The 20201-nt window shown below is 49.6% G+C and overlaps 6 protein-coding genes across 6 annotated transcripts; 4 read left to right on the top strand and 2 right to left on the bottom strand.

Moving 5' to 3' along the window:
- Positions 1 to 1698: 1698 nt before the first annotated feature.
- On the top strand, positions 1699 to 5227 carry BC939DRAFT_470393 (uncharacterized protein). The gene is made up of 7 exons (XM_051558113.1): positions 1699 to 1929; positions 2017 to 2131; positions 2647 to 3042; positions 3178 to 3452; positions 3544 to 3827; positions 3922 to 3983; positions 4078 to 5227. The coding sequence occupies exons 1-7, from the start codon at positions 1786 to 1788 to the stop codon at positions 5061 to 5063; spliced, it is 2262 nt and encodes a 753-aa protein (XP_051406174.1). The 5' UTR covers positions 1699 to 1785; the 3' UTR covers positions 5064 to 5227.
- Positions 5228 to 5733: 506 nt separating this feature from the next.
- On the bottom strand, positions 5734 to 5922 carry BC939DRAFT_390158 (uncharacterized protein; the record flags this gene model as incomplete). Its single annotated transcript, XM_051551903.1, has 1 exon — positions 5734 to 5922. A coding segment is annotated over one exon (189 nt), but the record flags the coding sequence as incomplete, so codon positions are not given.
- A 767-nt stretch (positions 5923 to 6689) lies between these two features.
- On the bottom strand, positions 6690 to 8084 carry BC939DRAFT_508639 (mitochondrial superoxide dismutase 2; the record flags this gene model as incomplete). Its single annotated transcript, XM_051561027.1, has 6 exons — positions 6690 to 6905; positions 7011 to 7183; positions 7308 to 7418; positions 7607 to 7667; positions 7819 to 7838; positions 7997 to 8084. 6 exons carry the CDS (start codon positions 8082 to 8084, stop codon positions 6690 to 6692), a joined length of 669 nt encoding a protein of 222 aa, XP_051406172.1.
- Positions 8085 to 8650: 566 nt separating this feature from the next.
- BC939DRAFT_470389 (uncharacterized protein) lies at positions 8651 to 9931 on the top strand. Its single transcript, XM_051558112.1, has 3 exons — positions 8651 to 9347; positions 9444 to 9495; positions 9592 to 9931. Exons 1-3 carry the CDS (start codon positions 8847 to 8849, stop codon positions 9714 to 9716), a joined length of 678 nt encoding a protein of 225 aa, XP_051406171.1. The 5' UTR covers positions 8651 to 8846; the 3' UTR covers positions 9717 to 9931.
- A 1991-nt stretch (positions 9932 to 11922) lies between these two features.
- On the top strand, positions 11923 to 17226 carry BC939DRAFT_65445 (SNF2 family N-terminal domain-containing protein). Its single transcript, XM_051561807.1, has 4 exons — positions 11923 to 12004; positions 12115 to 12498; positions 12583 to 12777; positions 12868 to 17226. The coding sequence occupies exons 2-4, from the start codon at positions 12393 to 12395 to the stop codon at positions 17094 to 17096; spliced, it is 4530 nt and encodes a 1509-aa protein (XP_051406170.1). The 5' UTR covers positions 11923 to 12004; positions 12115 to 12392; the 3' UTR covers positions 17097 to 17226.
- Positions 17227 to 17773: 547 nt separating this feature from the next.
- On the top strand, positions 17774 to 19834 carry BC939DRAFT_482316 (Rec8 like protein-domain-containing protein; the record flags this gene model as incomplete). The annotated part of the gene is made up of 2 exons (XM_051559107.1): positions 17774 to 17897; positions 18003 to 19834. The coding sequence occupies 2 exons, from the start codon at positions 17774 to 17776 to the stop codon at positions 19832 to 19834; spliced, it is 1956 nt and encodes a 651-aa protein (XP_051406169.1).
- Positions 19835 to 20201: the final 367 nt, after the last annotated feature.

The raw sequence follows: 20201 nt of genomic DNA, 5'->3' as shown, positions 1-20201 counted from the left end.
GCTAAAGCATTCGATCTCAAAGGAAGGAGATGATGAAAGAGCAGATGCGAACCTGCACAGCAGCGGGGTCAAAATCGGCGACTATCTACCGGGATATCGGCAATCAAGTGCGCAGTGCACATCGCTCTCGTTGTCTACACGCGTTATAATAGGAAAACAACATGTAAATCATACAAGGGGCATATCTGGCTAGGTTACTTCGAAATTTAGTCGCGTATGGATAGGTCCAGATGTGGCACAATGGACACTCAGTGAGAGATAGATGGACGACCCAAAACAAGAACTACCGAAAAGCACAGACCAGCTTCGGAGGGGGTCGGTCTTGTCGATCGTTCTTCATCACAATGGCTGAAGGATTGTAGTAAAACGGCATATGGACGATATTTTTACTATCTGTATTACTATTATAATTATTACATGGGTGCACGTGTCCGTTTATCAGCCTGGTTCGTATGAAACCAGGTCATCTTGTGCTCCCAACTATCAAGTTTGACATGCTGCACATGCAAATGAACCCTACTATAGGCGAGAGGGTCGATGCACACGATCGACAGTGGTGTGAAAATGTTCGACATAGATGCTCGGAGCATCCTCCTTGAGCAGCAGCGACGAAAGATCGTTATTAAAAAAACATCAAGAGCCCTCCTACAATAAACATCTGCCTGTGTTTGCGGTTGTATGTGCGTTCTTGGAATGTGGCCTAAACGCCGATAGGCTAACTTGCGGTTTTGAGGACAAGAGGAAAGACTCTTTCCTTGCAGTTCATGTCATCAACCATGGAATCCATAGTACGAAAGAAAAGGTGTTCTTGAATTACGACTGGCGCAATATGGAGCAGAAGGAGGAGGAGCTGTAAATTTACAAGAGAATTAGTCGCCTCCTCTCATCGTCTCCACCTAGAAACCGTATATGATCATCCACATGTGAAAGTGCGTCGGAACATTAAAAAATAATACCGATATCGGATTCGATTGACTGATGGTATTAGCACTTACTTCGCATTAGCCATTGCCTGATTGTGAATGAGCAAATACGAGTACTGCCGGCGGCAATGACCCGTTTTAGAAACACGCAGGTGATGCACGTGCACGGGAGAGGATGTAATACACACTTGTTCAATGGCACTGGGACAACGACTATACAAATGAATGACCGGGTCGATCAAGAAGAAGGAGAAGAGAAATTAGATAGCTGTTTGCTCTGGAAGCAAAATCTACCGGCGACATGTGTGCAAATGTATCTGAGTGGCATGTCCCTGGCCCTTTTGGATAGCCGGGCACAGAATTTTGACCGCAACGGTTATAGTTATTCCTGAGCTCGAGAGCGGCTGCTGCTGCTGAGGAGCACTATGAACGAGTACTACTAGTCTATGTATGGATGCGGGGAGTCGGACCTGCGTGTGCTTGAAGACAGGTCAGCAACAGCGGTGTCTTGTGAATGGCGTGCGAAAGAGGGCTGTCGAATCACATCATACGCCAGTTACTGAGGGGTTGTTTTGGGACGCATTTCTGCAGCTGCACTCCCCTACTCCACATAAAAATAAAGATTTGTATAAAAGGACGCGCTCAAACCTCCCTCTGTTGCCACCACTCGCTCCATTCCCCCTCTTTCCTTTCTTCCATTCGCTTTCATCTCATCCGCTGTTACGACTCAACCAAATCTTCATCTATTACGACTCTTTCTCTCCCGCTCTCTTCTTTTTTTTTTTTTTTCATCTACATCTTGCATCAACAGTAACAGCACCTTTTACACATCTACTCTACATCAGCGTACAGACACACAGCCATGGGTCTACAGATCTATGACTTCGTGGCCCTCTTCTTCACGATCATGCTCGATATCTTCTTCAGAGAGATTCGGACTCGTGGTGCACACAAGGTGCCGAAGCAGGGTCCCGTCATCTTTGTCGCCGCTCCCCATGCCAACCAGGTACGAACTCGATTGATAAAAATAAAAAAAAGCCTTATCCCTCGTTTTCTTTATTGACCAGTCCACCCTGGCCATTTGCTTAAATAGTTCGTCGATCCTCTGGTTCTAATGCGGGAATGCGGCAGACGAGTCTCGTTTCTGGCCGCCAAAAAGTCAATGGATCACAAGTGGATCGGTGCTATGGCGCGTCCGATGAATGCCAGTACGTATCGCTCTCGACTATATGCTGCAGCATCTTCTTATCTGCCTGTATTATGGAATGAGCTGCATTCAGCTTTTACTATTTTTGATGGGACATACGTGGGAAAAGTTTCCAATGCTTTTTGCTCGCCCAACACATTCGTTCGCTTTTATGCGCGCTTGTTCGGATCAAAGTTTGAGTTTCGTGTTATCATTTTATCGCAGTGAGAGAGATAGGAAAGCAGTTACGGGAAGTCTGATTTCGTTTCTATCTACCTCTTCGAGTCTCAAACGGCTCCAAACGCACACACAGAAACTTGCACATCCACACCCTCGCAACACCGACTGAATGCTTGCTTTTGTCATGCTTGCATTAAAGGCGGTCTGATCCTCTTTCCGCCCCTTTTTTCCCACTTCAACAGTCATGACATGGATGTCGCGTGTCCTTTTGTGCTATGGCCTTTGCTGTTGATTGTTATACTCGTGCATTTTGCTGAACGCCATTTGTCTTCTTCCCATCTTGATATCGCAAAATAGTTCCTGTCGAACGTCCTCAGGACTTGGCAAAGGCTGGCTCTGGAACAATCAAGCTACTGGACCGTTATGGCGACCCTCTCCGCATCACAGGACTCGGCACAAAGTTCACAAAGGAGCTTCTGGTCGGAGATCAGATCACATTACCAAAGGATGTTGGCGCCTCAGCAGTTGTTGAGATTATTTCAGATACGGAATTGATCGTCAAGAAGGAATTCAAGGAACTCAAGGCACTCGAGCTTTTGACTAGCGCCGAGGGATCCAAGTACAAGTGCTTACCACACATGGACCAGAGCAACGTTTACAGGACTGTCTTCGAGCGCCTGAATGCTGGCCATTGTGTGGGTATCTTCCCCGAGGGAGGCTCCCACGACCGCGCTGAAATGTTGCCTTTGAAAGGTACGGTATCACATTCGATGAATTAACTGAAGCAGTTGTCTGTTGTTGCTTTTCGATTGGACCGATGTGGAATCCCCAACAACCCCAAAGACTGACATCGATTTTCTCGCATTGTTTTGTGATCGACTGCATTAGCTGGTGTGACTATCATGGCTCTTGGTGCTTTGGCTGCCAATCCTTCGCTGGATCTCAAGATTGTTTGCTGTGGCCTGAATTACTTCCATCCCCATCGATTCCGTTCCCGCGCTGTTGTCGAGTTCAGCGAACCTTTGACTGTCCCTCCAGAGTTAGTTGAGATGTACAGGAAGGGTGGCGCCGATAAGCGAGAGGCCTGCGGGAAGCTCCTAGACACAATCTATGACACTTTGAAAAACGTTACACTGAATGCCCCTGATTATGAGACTTTGATGGTAAGGCAGATTGATATTCTACATTATGCAGTATCTACAAAAAAAGTCAGTTTGATGATTAACTTGACATACCTTTCTCTGACGTTATTAGGTGATCCAAGCTGCTCGCCGCCTTTACAAACCAACACATCGCAAGTTACAGATCTCTCAGGTTGTGGAATTAAACCGCCGCTTCGTTGCCGGCTATCTGCACTTCAAGGATAACCCAAAAGTCATCGAGACCAAAGACAAAGTCATGCACTACAACACCCAGCTTCGGTACCATGGCCTTCGCGACCATCAGGTCAACATTCGCAACACGAGGAGACACGCTATCGCGCTGCTGATCTGGCGAGTCGTTCAGATGGTCTTCCTGAGTATTTTGGCGCTCCCTGGGTACGTCACTTTTGGTATCATATGGCCGCTAAGGCATATGGAATGATCAGACTAACGTCTAACGATATTGACATCCGCATATATGTTATAATAGAACGCTTATGAACCTTCCTGTCGCGATTGTCGCCCGAATCATCAGTAACAAGAAGGCAAAACGTATGTGCCAAGATTGCACCTTAATGTGTACAACGGACTCTTATTTTAATATCCGGATGCTAATATATTACTTTGGACAATTTGGGATTTACAGAGGCTTTGGCTGCATCTACGGTCAAGATTGCAGGGAGAGATGTTTTGGCCACCTGGAAACTGCTGGTCGCGCTCGGATTGATGCCTGTGCTCTACTTTTCGTATTCCGTTATCGTCTTTATTATCTGTGGCCGCTTTGACATTTCGCTGATGTCCCGTCTGTTGATCGCCTGGGCGGCCTGGGCTTGCATTCCCTTCGTGACCTATGCCAGCATCCGTTTTGGTGAGGTTGGAGTCGACATCTTCAGATCGATTCGACCCCTCTTCCTGTCGATCATTCCAGGCGAAGAAAACACCATCAATGAACTCCGTAGGTCGCGCGCGGAACTGCAAAAGACTATCAACGAACTCATCAACGAACTAGCACCTGAAATTTATCCGGACTTTGATTCGAAGCGCATCTTGGATCCCTCGCCAAACGACCGACCCAGTCGTGCAGCCTCTCGTGCCGCCTCTCGTTCAGCCTCTGGCACTAACTTGGCGCAGACGATCTTTAACACGGTCAATACAGCTGCTCAGCCTATTAACCAGTGGCTGGGTATCGATGGTCGTTTCGAGTGGGAACGTGCAGACGACTCGGATGCGGACGACGTATTCTTTTTCCTCAACCCTGCAGGCGCGATTCAGGGACGATCGAGGACATCTTCTTGGGGGGCCGGCGCATGGACACCTTCTGCAGATGGCACTCGATCTAGGAGCCGCAGTCGGACAAGTTCTTTTACGTCGGGTCAGATTCAGTTGGGGGAAGGATTTAAGCTAGAAGCATTGACGGAACTGCCAAAGGACAAGCCGTTTGCGGAGGTGACCCGACGACTCAGTCTGAGTCGCAAGCAGAAGCATGGACTGGGAGATATGAGCAAGGCTGGTACAGTTGAAATTGAGAATGGTGGAGGATTCATGCACGATGGACATTTTGTCAGCACGCCACCGATCACTATTCAAAACATGGATGATCCCATGGACGCTGTCAAGTCAAAAGAGGCATAGGACGTCTGCTGCCCTTCGCTTCCCGTCTCCCATCCCCACTCTGTTTTTCTTTTTCTTTTTTTTTGCTATGTGCTATTTTTGTTATCCTTTTCTTGTTCACATATCTTGAGCTGGAGCGAGGTTTGCTCTATTTCAACGTTACGATACCTATTCCTCTCCTATTCTTCTTTTTTTTTTTTTGCTGTTACGAATGATCCATCTAACCATCTTGTTCATGCACCCCATCACCAAACGTACTCTTTCAGGGTACTCAATTCATGCCATGTCATGTCAGAGACCGACCGAAAAAAAAAAACAAAAACAAAAAAAAAAATAAAAAACGCTCAGAAGTATTAAAAATGATGTTTTAATTTCAAATCGTAGAAATGAAGATCAGTTGGGGGAAATATTAGCAAGCAGCATCGGCAGCGGTATGATGGAGCATTGTTGAGTAGCCGTGTGATGACGCCCTTGAGGCTAGTGAGCCCGTGGATGCGGACGCAGCGTTGGCGGTGCTGGGATATATACCGCTGCTAGAACCGCTACTGTTGGTGTTGAATGCCGAGGGCATAGTGATTTCCGGTTGCAACGATTGCTGCTGGCGTCGTCCATGCTGTTGCTGACTTTGTTGAAGATGCGATCTTGACCTTGGCTCCCTCGGAGATGCAGGGAAGATGGGGCGAACACGTCCCCAGCGTCCGAAATAGACCTCACCAACAAAGATCCCCGCGAGGATGACACCAAAGTACCCAGAGTTGTAGGTCATGACGACGAGCATGAGCATGTATCCAATTCCAACGACGGCGGTGGTCAAGACCGCGCGAGAGAATTCTGCTTGCCAGATGAAGGGCTGTGCGGTCGGCAGGGGAAATAAAGGTGAGGTGGAGGGGGCATAAGTCGGAGGGGAGACGAGGGGGTGCCGGTTGGTCGAGCCGTAGCGCTTTCGGGTGCGGGTCCTTACTGGTGGTAGTGGTGTGTGTTGAGGAGGAGGGAGAGAGGATGGCATGTCGGATTCCCCTTGTCCTGGAAGGGGATCATCCAGGCGCTTTTCGTTGATGTACTCTGGTTCCTCATGGCCGATTTCGCCCAGGTTGTCTGCGATATATTGAGATAATTGCCGTGGCTGAGCACTCTGTTGAAGATAATCGACATCGGCAGCGGGATGTGACCGGCCTGGTGATGGTGAAGAGGATAGTCGTGGATAGAAGTGTAGATGGAGGTATGCCTCCAGGTATCCTTGAGCAGCGACGAGGGCACGGAATCCGACAGAGAGGAGGAAGAGGCCGATGAGGGCACCGATATACTCTGGCTCTGACATGGGCATCAGGTTGGGGGACCAGATCGCGGTGCCGTAGCCAGGCATGAAGCCGCTAGTCATCGAATGGTTCATGATGAGAGTGGGGAGAGATGAGCGAGATGGAAGAATGTCAAGAAGGAAAAATTTTGACAGGCTGCGCTCTGCGAATAATTTAGCAGCATCAAGATTTGACAGCTTGGTCAGGGGCACTGTGTCACGGGGGAGGACACGAAGGTACTCGCGGCACATCCAGTTGAACACCACCGAATGGGGCATGCTTTTATTCCGTCAGGTTGCTAAAATGAATTGCTGCAATTCTGTTGTCGAAAAGACTAGAGGCTACGCAGCTCTTAACGGTGCTTGTTGAAGCGATCAGCAACGGTCTTCCAGTTGATGACCTCCCAGACAGCCTTGAGGTAGTCGGGGCGGACGTTCTTGTACTGAAGGTAGTAAGCATGCTCCCAGACGTCAATGCCCAACAGGGGGATCAAACCGGTCGTAGCCTTGAGAGGGTCCTGGTTGGGGGTCGTGGCAATCTCAAGGCGCTTGAACTCCTTGTTGTAACCCTATTGTTTTCAAACCAGATTGAATCGAAACAAAATCAGTTAGTGACCATCCTTACCAAGCCTCTTATATTCTTGGGTGAAATGAGGCATAGGTAGATGACATACCAACCAACCCCAGCCGGATCCCTGGACAGCGGCAGTCTGGGCATTGAACTTCTCAATGAACTTGTCCAAGGAGCCCCAGGTCTTCTCGATCTCCTTGAGGAGCTCGCCGGAGGGCTTGCCGCTTTGAGCGTGAGGAGCCAGATTCTCCCAGAAGAGGGTATGGTTAATGTGGCCTATCCAGTGTTCAATTCCAATGGTCAGTTTCCTAATTGAGTCAGAAAGTGCACACGCAAAGATATCACTTTGCAAACGCAGTAATGTATTTAATTGCAGAGGGGAAGGGAGGGGACTCTTTACCACCGCCGTTGAACTTGAGGGCGGACTGGATGGCGATCTCGTCGTTGACATCCTTAGACTGGTAGGCAGATCCGAGCTTCTCCTCAGCAGCGTTCAAGTTGGTGACATATGCTATTTAGTTCAAACCAACCAGGACAATCAAGAGAACGAAAGATCGGCTTAGTAATGAAAAGCGCTTGGACGCGCACGGTGTTTCTGGGCCAAGACTAGTTGATGCCTGCGTCCTCAATCATGAGATTTTGATGGCGTCAATTGGGCCATAAATGGTTAAGAATGAAGCAAGAACTGGAGAGGCATACTCTGGTGGTGTTTAGCATGGTGGACCTCCATGATCTCCTTGCTGATATAGGGCTCCAATGCCTATTGACAATATATAAAAAAAGAACACGCGGTGCAGCAAAACATGCGATTGTCAGAGAAAATAACATGACCAACGCGCGAGAGGTTCTCGTGGGAACAAACGTTTGTAAAACGCGCACGAGTTATACGCGTCTGCGAGCAAAGAACGTACATCATAGGCATATGGGAGGGCTATCCATATGATTGAGGAAGGTGAGTAGAAAAGAGGCTGCGCAGTTAGTATCCAGGTTGCTTTTTTGACAGACGCGACTGAGATGTGACTACGTAGGCTGAGGAACCGAGGTGTTGAGGATCAGCGCGAACCAAACAAAAAGTATATTCAACCGTACAGGGGAGGGTGTGCTTGAAGCGCAAACCGGCAAAGGCCGAGGGCTTGGTGAGAGTGGGGGCGAAGGTGCGGGTAGCGGTGCGAAGCATGGTGAATGTGCTTGATGAGTGGAGTGGAATGGGAGTTTGTTTGATCAGTGGGAGCGGGAGCGTTTAAATAGTGCCATTCCCAAGAATGACGTCGCTCTTAAGCGAATCATTGCTGTTCCGCATAGTGTCCTTTGAGACCATTGAAATGGGCGCTGCGCTCTTGAGGCGTGTCCTGTGCGGGGCAACTGCACATGGTAATGATATATGCGTCTACGCCCAGGCTGGGTGGTGTTTTCTATCGAATCCATTCGAGATGGAGAGATCTATGACTACAACTGTCTAGGGATAGGCAACACTAGTGCTGCGCACAGTTCCTGCTATACACAAAAATGAACGCGTCGTGTCGCGTCGCATCGTGTCATGCCATGTCATGTCATGTCACCCCATGCTTCGTGAAACCGGTGCCATGGAAGACAACTGTCCTCACTACATAAACAAGGGCTCTGCAACTCACCCAGCTGTGATGTCTATCGCATTGTAAAAGAGTCCAGCATTCTTGCTTCCATGTCTGCCCAAGGTGCAGAATTACCGTCCAGCTGAATAACATAAAGCGTCTCCCTTTTTTTTTTTTTTCATCCGATGCATCTTACTGTTATCCAGTTTTTCGTGTAGTCGTGTGCTTCTTCACCTGCGGCAGAAGTGAATCCGCATAATTAGCCTGCGATTCGGTCTTGCAACTCTTGTCTTTGCTCTTATTATCTTTCTAATCTTTCTACTCCCTCCTCTCGTCAATCCACCCTTCAAAACACTATATCTCAACTCATGTTCACTGAGGAACAGGTCAACGATGCGATCGCGGAGATAAGGAAGCCCGATCTAGTCTCCTGGGACCTCTTGTCCGAAACCAAGCACTTCAAGGTCTATCGCCGATCCGTACCCAACAGCACTCTCAAAGAATACAAGGTCCTGGGCAGTTACCCTGGTCTCCCACCTCACTATCTTCTCCGGACTTATACGGATCTGGACTTCCGCAAGACCTGGGATCCAAATATGATTGGGTGGAAGGCCCTCAAAAACGGTCGTCTACACTTTGTGGCAAAATTTCCCTGGCCACTGTATCCACGCGACTATGTGTATGAATTACGCGCGCAGGAGTTTGAGGATGGGATCGTGTGTGTGAGCAGTAAGAGTGTTCAGGATGAATCGGCACCAGAAAATTTAGGCATTGTGCGCGTGGATGAGTTTCGACAAGACATAGTGATCCAGCCAACTGAGGACGGTAAAGGATGTAACATCTGGTTTGGATACTATGATAACCCGAAGGTAAGCACCGGCCTCTATTTCACTCGCGTCTGTTTGCCTTGATTGCCGTTTTTGCGGATCGTTGACCTAAGGACTTTTTATTACTGTGCAAAATAGGGCAACATTCCTTCGGGCGCTATCAATTGGGCGGCCAAGTCTGGCATTCCGGGTAAGAAAGGGTTCAGTGCTTTTTGCTTGACACTCTATTCCTCCAGATATAACTGAGATGGCTTCGTTTTTGTATTTGAATCTTGTATTAATCTAGCATTCCTGAACTCTCTGAGGGACGCTGGCCATGGTTTGATGAAGATGGATATTGAAGGTGGCCTTGAGGAGAAGGCGCAGCCGTTGCAGTCGTCTGAGGAGACATATGTATCCGTCAATTGCTGAGGCGGCACGAGGACAAGCGAATACAAAAAAACGAAGCAGGGATAAGAGGACCAGTAGTGGAATTGGACTGGATAGGGTGATAGGATACAGCAGCGAGAGATAATAAAATGGGTCGATCGGCACCTACAGGCTCAGCAAACAGTTTGGGTGCGACACACCCTACCAGCTGAGAACGGACACGTCCCTGTGGATGAGGATCGTAGATGGTGGCTTAGAGGATATTATACGCGAGGTTCTTTCTCTTTGTTTTTTCCTCTTCTCTCACACACACATCCACTCGGCCGCTGTGATAATATTCTCCGTATTTCTCTTTGTTGTCGAGGGGTGAGCACCACAACAACAAACGCACACACTTCTCCTTCTATCATTCTTCTTCCATTTCTTTTCTTCATCCAACAAAGACAGGGGGACTTATGGCAGAGGCCCAATGCTGCCCTAATCGTTCCTTGACTTGACTTCGCCTCGCCCGTTATTTCCTTGCTCCTGCCTGCATCACTCTTTCTCTGGTGTGTGAGTGACCCTGATACCCTCTCCCCTGGCTGGACTGACTACACTATCCTCTCTCTCTCTCCATATACCCGTGCAACTCGTTTTTAATCTCCATGATCTACCCTTTCTTCCTCGACTGATCCTCTTTCGATGAACACCCCTTGACCACCCTAATCGTCGCGTTCTTCTTCTTGATTATCACGATCGCAATCACGATCATCTCATTTCTTCTCCTCTCTTCTCTTCTCTTCCCCTTCCCCTTCCCCTCTTCCTCCGAAAAAAATGTTCATCTGCTGTTGATGCTGTGCTGTCTCCCTCCTTCTTCCTCATTTCCCTTCCCTTTCATCACACTCCTTCGCTCGCTAACCCTTACCATTTCTTCCTTCGCCTTCAATCGTCCTTCAAAGTCCTACCAAGCTACGACCCCCGTCTGATTCCAGCCACCAAGCACCTGCAGTGCCCACAACAACAACAACAACAGCAGCAACAGCAACAGCAAAAACAGCAATAACAACATCTCCTCTTCGCCTTGACACTCGAGCCGAGTCTTTCAGTCCCCCTTCTAGGGAAAACAACCAACCCTCCATTAGACCCGTGGCCCTCGATCCCTGCTGCTTAGCCGACATTCATGGATTGTAAGTCTTTTCCTCTCTCATTCTCCCATTCTCTGTCCCTCACTCGGTCTCTTCTTTATTTAGATCGCTTAGCATGGATGGGATCCCGATGCAATCAGCTGTGCATTCAATCCCTCGACATCGCCATCATCATCATCATCATCATCATCATCATCATCATCATCATCATCATCATCATCATTATCATCATCATCGTCATCATCACCATTATCATCATCACCATCATCATCGGCATACTCTTTCAATCGTTTTAATCGCTCTCAGTCGAGATGATCTCGATTGGACAACTGCGCGGCTGGACGTATATTCGGATCTCTTTTATGCGCAAGAATCGAGACTCGATCCGGGAAGTCCTTTGATGACTTCACGCCGCTCTACATCTCTTCTCGACTTGTCTTTGCAACCAAAATTCTTTGTGAACTTACGCTATACCCATTGGTAGACTGGTTGCGGTGCAGAGACAAAAACGTCAATTGCGCGTGCCATGCTCTCTATCAGCATTTCTCCTATCTATTTTATTTTCGTTGCTGTGCATCTTTGCTTATTTTGGCAGGCAACCCTGCTGTGCTTCGACCGCCTCTCTTTGATACCATGGCAACTTCAATTCCTCCTCCCTTCTCCACGCTCTCATCTTCTGCGACCCCACGCAGGACTGATTTGTTATTAGATCTACCAAAGACTCTTTCTCGTATAACGAGCTAACTACTCTATACATTCAAATGTTTAATAGCCCAGGACTCTTCTGCGTATGAAGACGATCGAGTATCATCATCTGTGCCTCACAGGCGCCAAGCATCGGACACATCCTCAGACCTGGACGATGAACTCGCCAACAACAGAAAGCAACTAAACAACCACTCAGGATCAGACGCATCATCTTTTGGTTCTTCAAGTGAGGACGATGACGACGATGACGACGATGAACCAGAGTATCAGTCCAAAAAGAAGGATACCTCGAAGCGACAGGATGAAAGTATGTACGACAGCTTTGAAGAAGTCAATGGGTCCGACTCTAGTCAGAGGCGCAACAGCAAAGCCCCAAGAGCGACCAGAACAGAGTTCAAGAACGTGGATGCGGAGCTCTATGATCTTCGCCGATCGGGCAGGAGTCGCAGACCTCCCAAGATTATTGATGATGATGATGATGATGAAGAGGAAGAAGAGGTATATATATATTTTGGTGGCGCTATGAAACAATGCTCTGTGCGCTCACTTCGGTTTTAGATCCGTCTTTCTCGCCACCAACAGCTGTTTACATTTTGTCCCCTTTTTAGAGTGATTTTGAAAACGAGGATGATGACGATGCATCCGACTCTGGCACTCCTGAAGATTCTGATGACAGCGGCAGTGATTACGGATACGGCGGCAAAAAGAACTCGTCAAGGAAACAAAAAAAATCCCCCAGATCTTCTACGCGGAAAGGTAACGCGCACATTGCAAAAGGCAAAGGACAAAATGCAGAATAGACATTTAGAGTTTAGCGAACGACGTCTTTTTATTCTCTTTCGTTTTTTAAACAGATTCAAGATCAAATGATCGAGTCGCCCAAAGGATGACGCCCCAGGATAGCCCTTCTTCAGCAAGCGATTCCGACGGCGACTGGGGTAGCAATTCCAAACGAAGAACTGGCAATAAGCGTAGGAAGCGCGGCACTAATGGTAAGGATCTATCATGTCCTGGGTAAAGTAGGTGATGTATTTCATCGTGGCTACACTAAACGATATGCACCTCGCACACAACAGCCAACCGGGACGCAGAACCAGGAGTGCGCTACTCTTCCCGAGGCGGCCAAGTCAACTACAATGAGGATGAGAACGACTGGGGTATCAGCTCTGAAGACGATAAACTCCTCGTGTACACGAAACAACCAGTCGCTCCCGAGGAAGAGGGCGACGTTATTGAAAGCGTCCACGATTTCCGTCGTTGTGAAAACACAGGTGCGTCCTCAGTCATTGATTGAAACGGCGTGTCTGTTCAGATGATGAAGATTATACAATGTGATGCTAACGCATTGTCTCTTGCTTTAGATGAGGACGACACAGATGAGCCGGATGATCCGCACCACAACATGGAATTCATGATTAAATGGAAGCATCACAGCCACATGCACAATACTTGGGAGCAGTACCAGGATCTCCGACAGTACAAGGGATTCAAAAAGGTCGACAGCTACATCCAGCGCATTGTCTACCCCGAAATTGCGCTCAAGGCAGATCCCAACACCATGCGGGAGGAGATTGAGCAGTCGGACGTCAACAGGGAGATGCTCCGCGACGAACTCAAGGATTATACCTCTGTTGAGCGTATTATTGCCTCCAGGACTTCCAAGAGCGGCGAAACCGAGTACTTTTGCAAATGGAACCGTCTGCCTTATAGCTCTGCCACATGGGAACCCGAGGACCAAATCTCTGAGGGTTATCAGGCGCAAATCGATGCATTTTTGGACCGCGAGTCTAGTCAAAAGGTGCCATACAAAACTACCATCTATCCAAAGGGGCAGAGGCCGCCCTTTAAAAAGATGGTTACCCAGCCAGAGTATCTCGTGGGTGGCGAACTCCGTGATTACCAGCTGACAGGACTGAATTGGATGTCGAGATTGTGGTCTAGGAATGAGAATGGCATTTTGGCAGATGAGATGGGCCTGGGAAAAACAGTTCAGTCGATTTCGATCATCTCGTTCTTGTTTCACCAACACAATCTTTATGGTCCCTATCTGGTCGTTGTCCCTCTTTCAACTATTGGCGCCTGGCAGCGAGAGTTCGAGCGCTGGGCACCCGATATGAACTTGATTGTATACATTGGCGATGCCGCAAGCCGACAGGCAATCCGCGACTATGAGTTCTATCAAAAGGGATCAACGACCAAGCTAAAGTTCAACGTCCTCCTGACAACCTTTGAACTGGTTCGCATGGATCGCGCAGAACTGGACAGGATTAAGTGGACATACCTTGCTATCGACGAGGCCCATCGACTCAAAAACAAGCAATCGCAACTCCACGAGACCCTCAAGGACTTTAACACTGCCAACCGTCTTCTTGTCACTGGAACGCCGCTGCAGAACAGTGTCAAGGAACTCATAGCGCTCTGCAACTTTCTGATGCCGGACAAATTTGTTGACGACGACGTTGAGATCGATATGGCGGATGCAGAGCAGGAGGCCAAGATTCGGGATCTGCACGAAAACTTGAAGCCGTATATGCTCCGACGACTTAAGAAGGATGTCGAGAAGTCTTTGCCCAAGAAGACGGAGCGCATTCTGCGCGTTGAGCTGTCTCAACTTCAGACACATTACTACAAGAACATTCTTACCAAGAACTTTGCGGTTCTGAATAAGGGAATGTCGGGTCATGGACAGCTCAGCTTACTGAACGTCGCCATGGAACTGAAGAAGGCCAGTAACCACCCCTATTTATTCCCGAACGCGGAGGTGGTCTCCGACAGGCGCGAGGATCAGCTCAAGGGTATCATTATGAGCAGTGGCAAGATGGTCCTGCTCGACAAGCTGCTGACGAGACTCAAGAAAGACGGTCATCGCGTGTTGATCTTTTCTCAGATGGTGAGGATGCTGGACATCATGACGGATTATCTGGCTCTTCGTGGATTTGCCTTCCAACGGCTGGACGGCAGTGTCGCCTCCGAGGCCCGTAAACGGTCCATTGATCACTTTAATGCGCCCAACTCGATCGATTTCGTGTTTTTGCTTTCGACACGGGCAGGAGGACTCGGTATCAACTTGGAGACTGCGGATACAGTTATTATTTTTGATTCGGATTGGAATCCACAGAACGACTTGCAGGCTATGGCTCGTGCTCATCGTATCGGTCAAAAGAATGTTGTCAACGTCTACCGATTCGTTTCCAAGGACACGATTGAGGAGGACATCATCGAGCGTGCTAAGCGCAAGATGGTGCTCGAGTACTGTATCATCAAGCAGATGGACACCTCCGGACTCGAAATTTTGCAACAAAAGAAGGCTGCCGAGACCTCAACCGGTTTCACCAAAGATGAACTTTCGGCGATTCTTAAGTTTGGAGCTCAGAGCATGTTTCAACAGACCGATGGAGCGACCAACAAGAAGCTGGATGAACTAGATCTGGACGAGATTTTAGCACGCGCGGAGGACCACGATACGACGGATGCTGTTGCCATGGCTGGAGGCGAAGAGTTTTTGAGTCAGTTCCAGTACGCGGATTTCGGAGCGGGCGATATGTCTTGGGACGAGATCATCCCTGCTGAGGAGCGCGAACAGCTTGAGGCGGAAGAAAGGGCAAAGTTAGAGGAACAACTCTACACGCCTCGCAATCGTGGACGAGTGTCATATGCGGAAGGTCGGGGTAACTCACCTTCACCGGAATCAGAGGGCCGTCGTAGGAAACGCAAGGCTTCCGGAGCTGCGAGTGTTGCACAGTCTGGTCCAAAGAAGAAGCGCGGCGCAGGATTGGATCCATCAGAGCTAAACATCAAGGACCTTCGTGCCCTTGCTCGTGGCATGCTCAAGTTTGGAATTGTTACAGATCGCTATAAGGATGTCGTAGCCGAGGCTGAATTGGAGGACAAGGAAGAGGAGGTCGTCAAGAAGGAGGCCGAAGAATTGATCCATGCTTGTGAAGACGCCTTGAATGTCCCTCATGATTCGATCGACAACCAGGATGATGATGAGGACCTGCCTTATGCCAAGAAGAACGCCAAGGCTGTACTCTTTACCTACAAGGACGTTGAAAAGATGAATGCCGGGCAGATGATTCTGCGGCTCAAGGACTTGCGCGCCATGAACAGGAGATTGGATGGAACGGATCTCGCCAAGTTCCGAATGAACGTTCAACTAAAACCCGTCTTGAACTGGTCTTGTTCGTGGGGCCAGAAAGAGGATGCGATGCTGGTGGTTGGAATCTACAAGCATGGATTCGGCGCATGGGACAAGATCCAGGAGGATACGAGCCTTGGATTTTCAAAAAAGTTCTTCCTGTCGACACAGGATGCCAAGGATTTGAAAAAGATTCCCAAGGCCCTTCATTTGGTTCGCCGCGGAGAGTATCTGCTGAAGACCCTTCGAGAATCTGAGCGAGACAAGAAGACGAGGCAATCAGCGGCAGCAGCATCTGGATCCAGAAGGGAACCTGGCAAGTCGTCTCGGAGCTCTGGTGGCAGTAGCCACAACAACGGCAGCAGTTTCAAAGATCAGAGCAAGTCGGGCAGTAGCAACAGGTCCAGAGACAAGAACAGTGTAGGCAGCAGCAACAGCAAGTCTCGCTCATCCAGATCTCGGCCGACTCGCTCATCTCGGAACGGCGCAGGATCAGAATCCGATCGTGAGGGAGAGTCATCGGGCGGCCAGAACGATGAGTCCAGCAAGGATATGCTGCGGGCTGTCAGTCGAGACCTGAGGACTATCAGGGAATCGGACAAGAAGCCAGTGGAACCGCAAGCTATTGCGGAATGCTTGGCCCGCATTGGCCGCGAGATCGAGAACCTTGTCGACGGCTCGTCCTCATCATCCTCGAGATCAAAATCGGATCGGGATCGACTGTCGAAGCATCTGTGGACCTATGCAGGCAAGGCTTTCCCAACAGGAGCAATCCACTATGCCCAATTGCGCAAGGGATATCTTGACATCAAAAATGCAGAGGTGCAGACCGCTGGCGCTTCCAAGCAACGACAGCATTTGGAGGACGGACGGAAATTAAGCCATCGACGATCGAGTCCATCCTCCAGAAGGGATTATAGTCGGGAGAGAGATAGTGGCCATCATCGATCCAGGTCAGCGAGAGATAGCAGCGCCAGCCCTCAGCGATCATCAAGCTCGAGACGGAGATCCAAGGACCGCACACGCTCCCGCTCAAGGAGAAGCGACTCGGTAGAGGACAATCGCTCCCGGTACAGGGACCACCGGTCAGGGTCTTCGCGCGATCGTGGCGGCTCCTCCAGGCACCGATATCGCTCGGACGACGATGACGAAGAGAGTCACGGAAGATCAGCCAAGCGTCGCAGCGTGGGCGATGGCATCCGGGAGAACAACTATGTGGCGAACAGCAGCAATGGCAGCCTTGCGACCGGCGGCGGTAACAGTCATGATGACAGGTCGAGGGACAGCCGCAAACGCGATCGGTCGTATGACAGAAGCGACCGGCATATGGACTCAAGGGACCGCAGTCGAGATCGATCAGGACGAGGACGCGACAGGGATCGCGATAGGAGTCGAGAGCGGTCGCGTGAGCGCAGCCATAGTCGGGATCATGACAGTCGTCGCTACCGGTAGTTGCCCGAGATTGTAATGGTCAGGTTGCAGGCAAAGGTCACTAGAAAAGACTGGGGCCATGGAGCAATCGGTGGACTTGACTTCACGCTCGCTTCATAGAAACTGGGCTGAAGAAACGATTGCTACAGACACACACCTCAGCAAACTGCACACATCCCACACGCCTACACACACCTACACACACACCTACACCATTACCCCCACACTCATACACGAAAACAAAAGATAAAAAATAAAAATAAAGAATAAAGAAAAGACCTTATTTATGAAATAGACGAGGAGAGACGCGTCTAGGTGCCTGAGTGGACATCCACATAGCACTGTATATGTACGTGAAGCAGAACGATTTGGTGGCAACGGCGTTCAAACGTACGGCATCCCGCTCCTGCTCCTACGCGTGATTGTTTTTGTTTTTTTAAGGCGCGCGTTCGCCTGTTTATCTTCTTCAGGGAGCTGTCATCACTCCTTCTCTTTGAGCCCCTTCTACATCCCTCTCTTCTCCTTCGCTCTCGTTTGCGTACACTCTTGCTTGTACACTCTTTGTAATCCCTTGCTCCGACTTTCTTCGACTTGCATTGCACCTTGCCCACTCTTGCTCACTCTTGCCCACTCTTGCCCACTGCTAAAGGAGCAACACTCCATTCAAACCACTTGAATCGCTCACTTGAACACCAGCCATGTTCTACTCCGAGGCCATCCTCTCCAAGAAGGGCCCCCTCGCCAAGGTCTGGCTTGCCGCACACTGGGAGCGCAAGCTGACAAAGAATCAGCTCCTGCAAACCAATCTTCACAGCTCTGTTGGTATGTTTATGCCATCAATCTGTTGTCTATATGTCTATATTGCAAGTCATCTGGAAAATAACAGAAAAAAAAACTGACACTACCACTGTTATTTAACCCATTCAGATGCCATCGTGGGTACCGACCAAGCACCCATGGCACTTCGTCTCTCGGGCCAGCTTCTTCTTGGCGTTGCAAGGATCTACTCACGCAAGACAAAATACCTGTTAGAGGACTGTAACGAGGCCCTGATGAAGATTAAGGTCTTCAGGTCTGACGCCAGTAGCAAGGACAGCAATCTCCTCGCGCTTGATGCCAACGCAGAGCACGGCGCTGGCTCTAGAGCTGCTGCCGCAGCATTCAACGCTATTACAGTACCCGACGCCATGACTGAATACGACTTGTTGATGCCAGCGCAGGCCATTGATATCAGTGCCTGGGGCCTGCATCCCAAGTTGAATCATCTCTCTGACCATCGCGATATCACACTCGAAAGTAACGAAGGCGATTTGCTCTCTGCTACAGGGAATTATCAGGCACTGGATCATGGACGCCGTCATATGGGACTCGACATTGAAGTCGGGAGGACTCAAATGAACCGCATCGGTGGAGGAGGATACAGGACGATGGATTTCGATCTCGCAGGTCCGGACGATGCCCTGGACCTCGGAATGTTTGATGATGATTTGGCGACTGCTGGAGAGTTTGATTTTTTGAAGCGCAACCATCGACGGGATGATCTCGAGATTGAAATTGGTCGTGATGCGGCGACTACGCGCAGGTCTGCCAGTGCGGAACCCTTTGGTATGGTTGGATTGGGAGAAAAGCAAGGAGCATTGCGTTTGGGTGAGGGCTCTGAAGATGGTCGCGCTCCCAGTGTGCATGGCTCGGTTCAGGATCAACCCGCTTTCGACGAATTTCTTCCTATCCAGGATGGTGCCCGTGGTCCTCTCAACTTTGAGATCGCTGAGGAAGGTCAACAGGGGCCGAATGCCCAGCAGCAACCCATGATTAAAAAACGCAAGTTGGTTGTCGATGCAGAGACCGAGATGACTCAGGAGGACTTTATGGCGAATGGCCTGTTGACGACTCACGAAATGCTTCCGAGATCTCGCAAGCTGCTGAGGCTTCAGCAGATTGAACAGGATGTAGCTCATGGTGGTCTGGCGGGCTATCTCTTGGACTGCACCGCTGGACCTCGTGTGATGGGTGGCGCATTGGTTCCCGAGTTGGCGAGCATGTTTTCACGACGACTTCAGATTGTACAGGAGGAGCCCTTGGTAGAGGCGCAGAAAGGCGGAGCTTTGTGGCAGCAGGACAAAGTCGAGACATGGATGGAACAGGTGCATGACGACGAACTGGATTTCGGCATGCGTCAGATCACACCGCCTCCCGCAGATACATTCGATGACTTCCGCTTGGGTTCCCCCACCAGAGAGGGACAGGCAGAGGCTACAGCTGTACCTGGCGTGCCAGCAGAGGGCTCGTTGTTCCAGGAAATGGAGGAATTGAATGCGCCGGTGACGACGACAAAGCAATTACTCGGAACAGTGTTTTCGACCTCGACGATCCAAACGATGCGACTTGTTCAGCAAGGACTTGAATATTATGGAGGCGTGAACGCAGATGAAGACCAGGGTGCACCCTCTCGATCGACACGCACTGCGACGGTTGCGACAGCGAGTTCAGCACAGAACAAGGGCAATACCGCACGTGTGAAATTTACGGAACTGATGGAAGGACCGGCTAAGAGCCAGCAGAAGAGGAACAAGGCGGCTGCGTCAAAGTTATTCTTTGAGTTGCTTGTGCTTGCGACGAAGGATGTGGTGAAGGTTGAGCAGGAGGAGAGCTTTGGGGAGATTGCTGTAGGGGGCAGTCCTTGGTTGGAGACGTTGGTCAAGGCTGATGCGGAGACAGCGGAGCAGCAGGCGCTGACTGAGGCTGAGGTTCAGGCGTGAACGATAGCCAACGACGACCAGGAAGGCCCTTAACCTCCGCATCCCATCACACCCCATCGCATCCTGTCCTAAGTTATCGTTCTCCCCATTATCACTATGTATTAACAATCGACACTCAGTTTTCAGTATTATATATAAATCAAACAAAGTCTAACGAAAAAAGAGGGGAAGGGAGGTGGAGCCAAGCGCGGAGAGCGCGTGGTTGGTATTTGTTGCGGCCAAAGGAGTCGGTCCATCATCACACGCCATGGTTTGCTTGCCCCTTTTTTCAATGTGAGTGGAGTGCGTGTCATCCCCATATCCATTATCCATCTCCACCCTGGTTTCTTTCTTTTTTTCCTGTTCCCTCATTCCTCTTTTGCCACCC

The sequence above is a fragment of the Gamsiella multidivaricata genome (assembly GCF_025024155.1).
Source record: "Gamsiella multidivaricata strain RSA 2152 chromosome Unknown BC939scaffold_142, whole genome shotgun sequence".
NCBI lineage: Eukaryota > Fungi > Mortierellomycota > Mortierellomycetes > Mortierellales > Mortierellaceae > Gamsiella > Gamsiella multidivaricata.
This window is presented reverse-complemented; position numbering and strand designations above follow the sequence as displayed.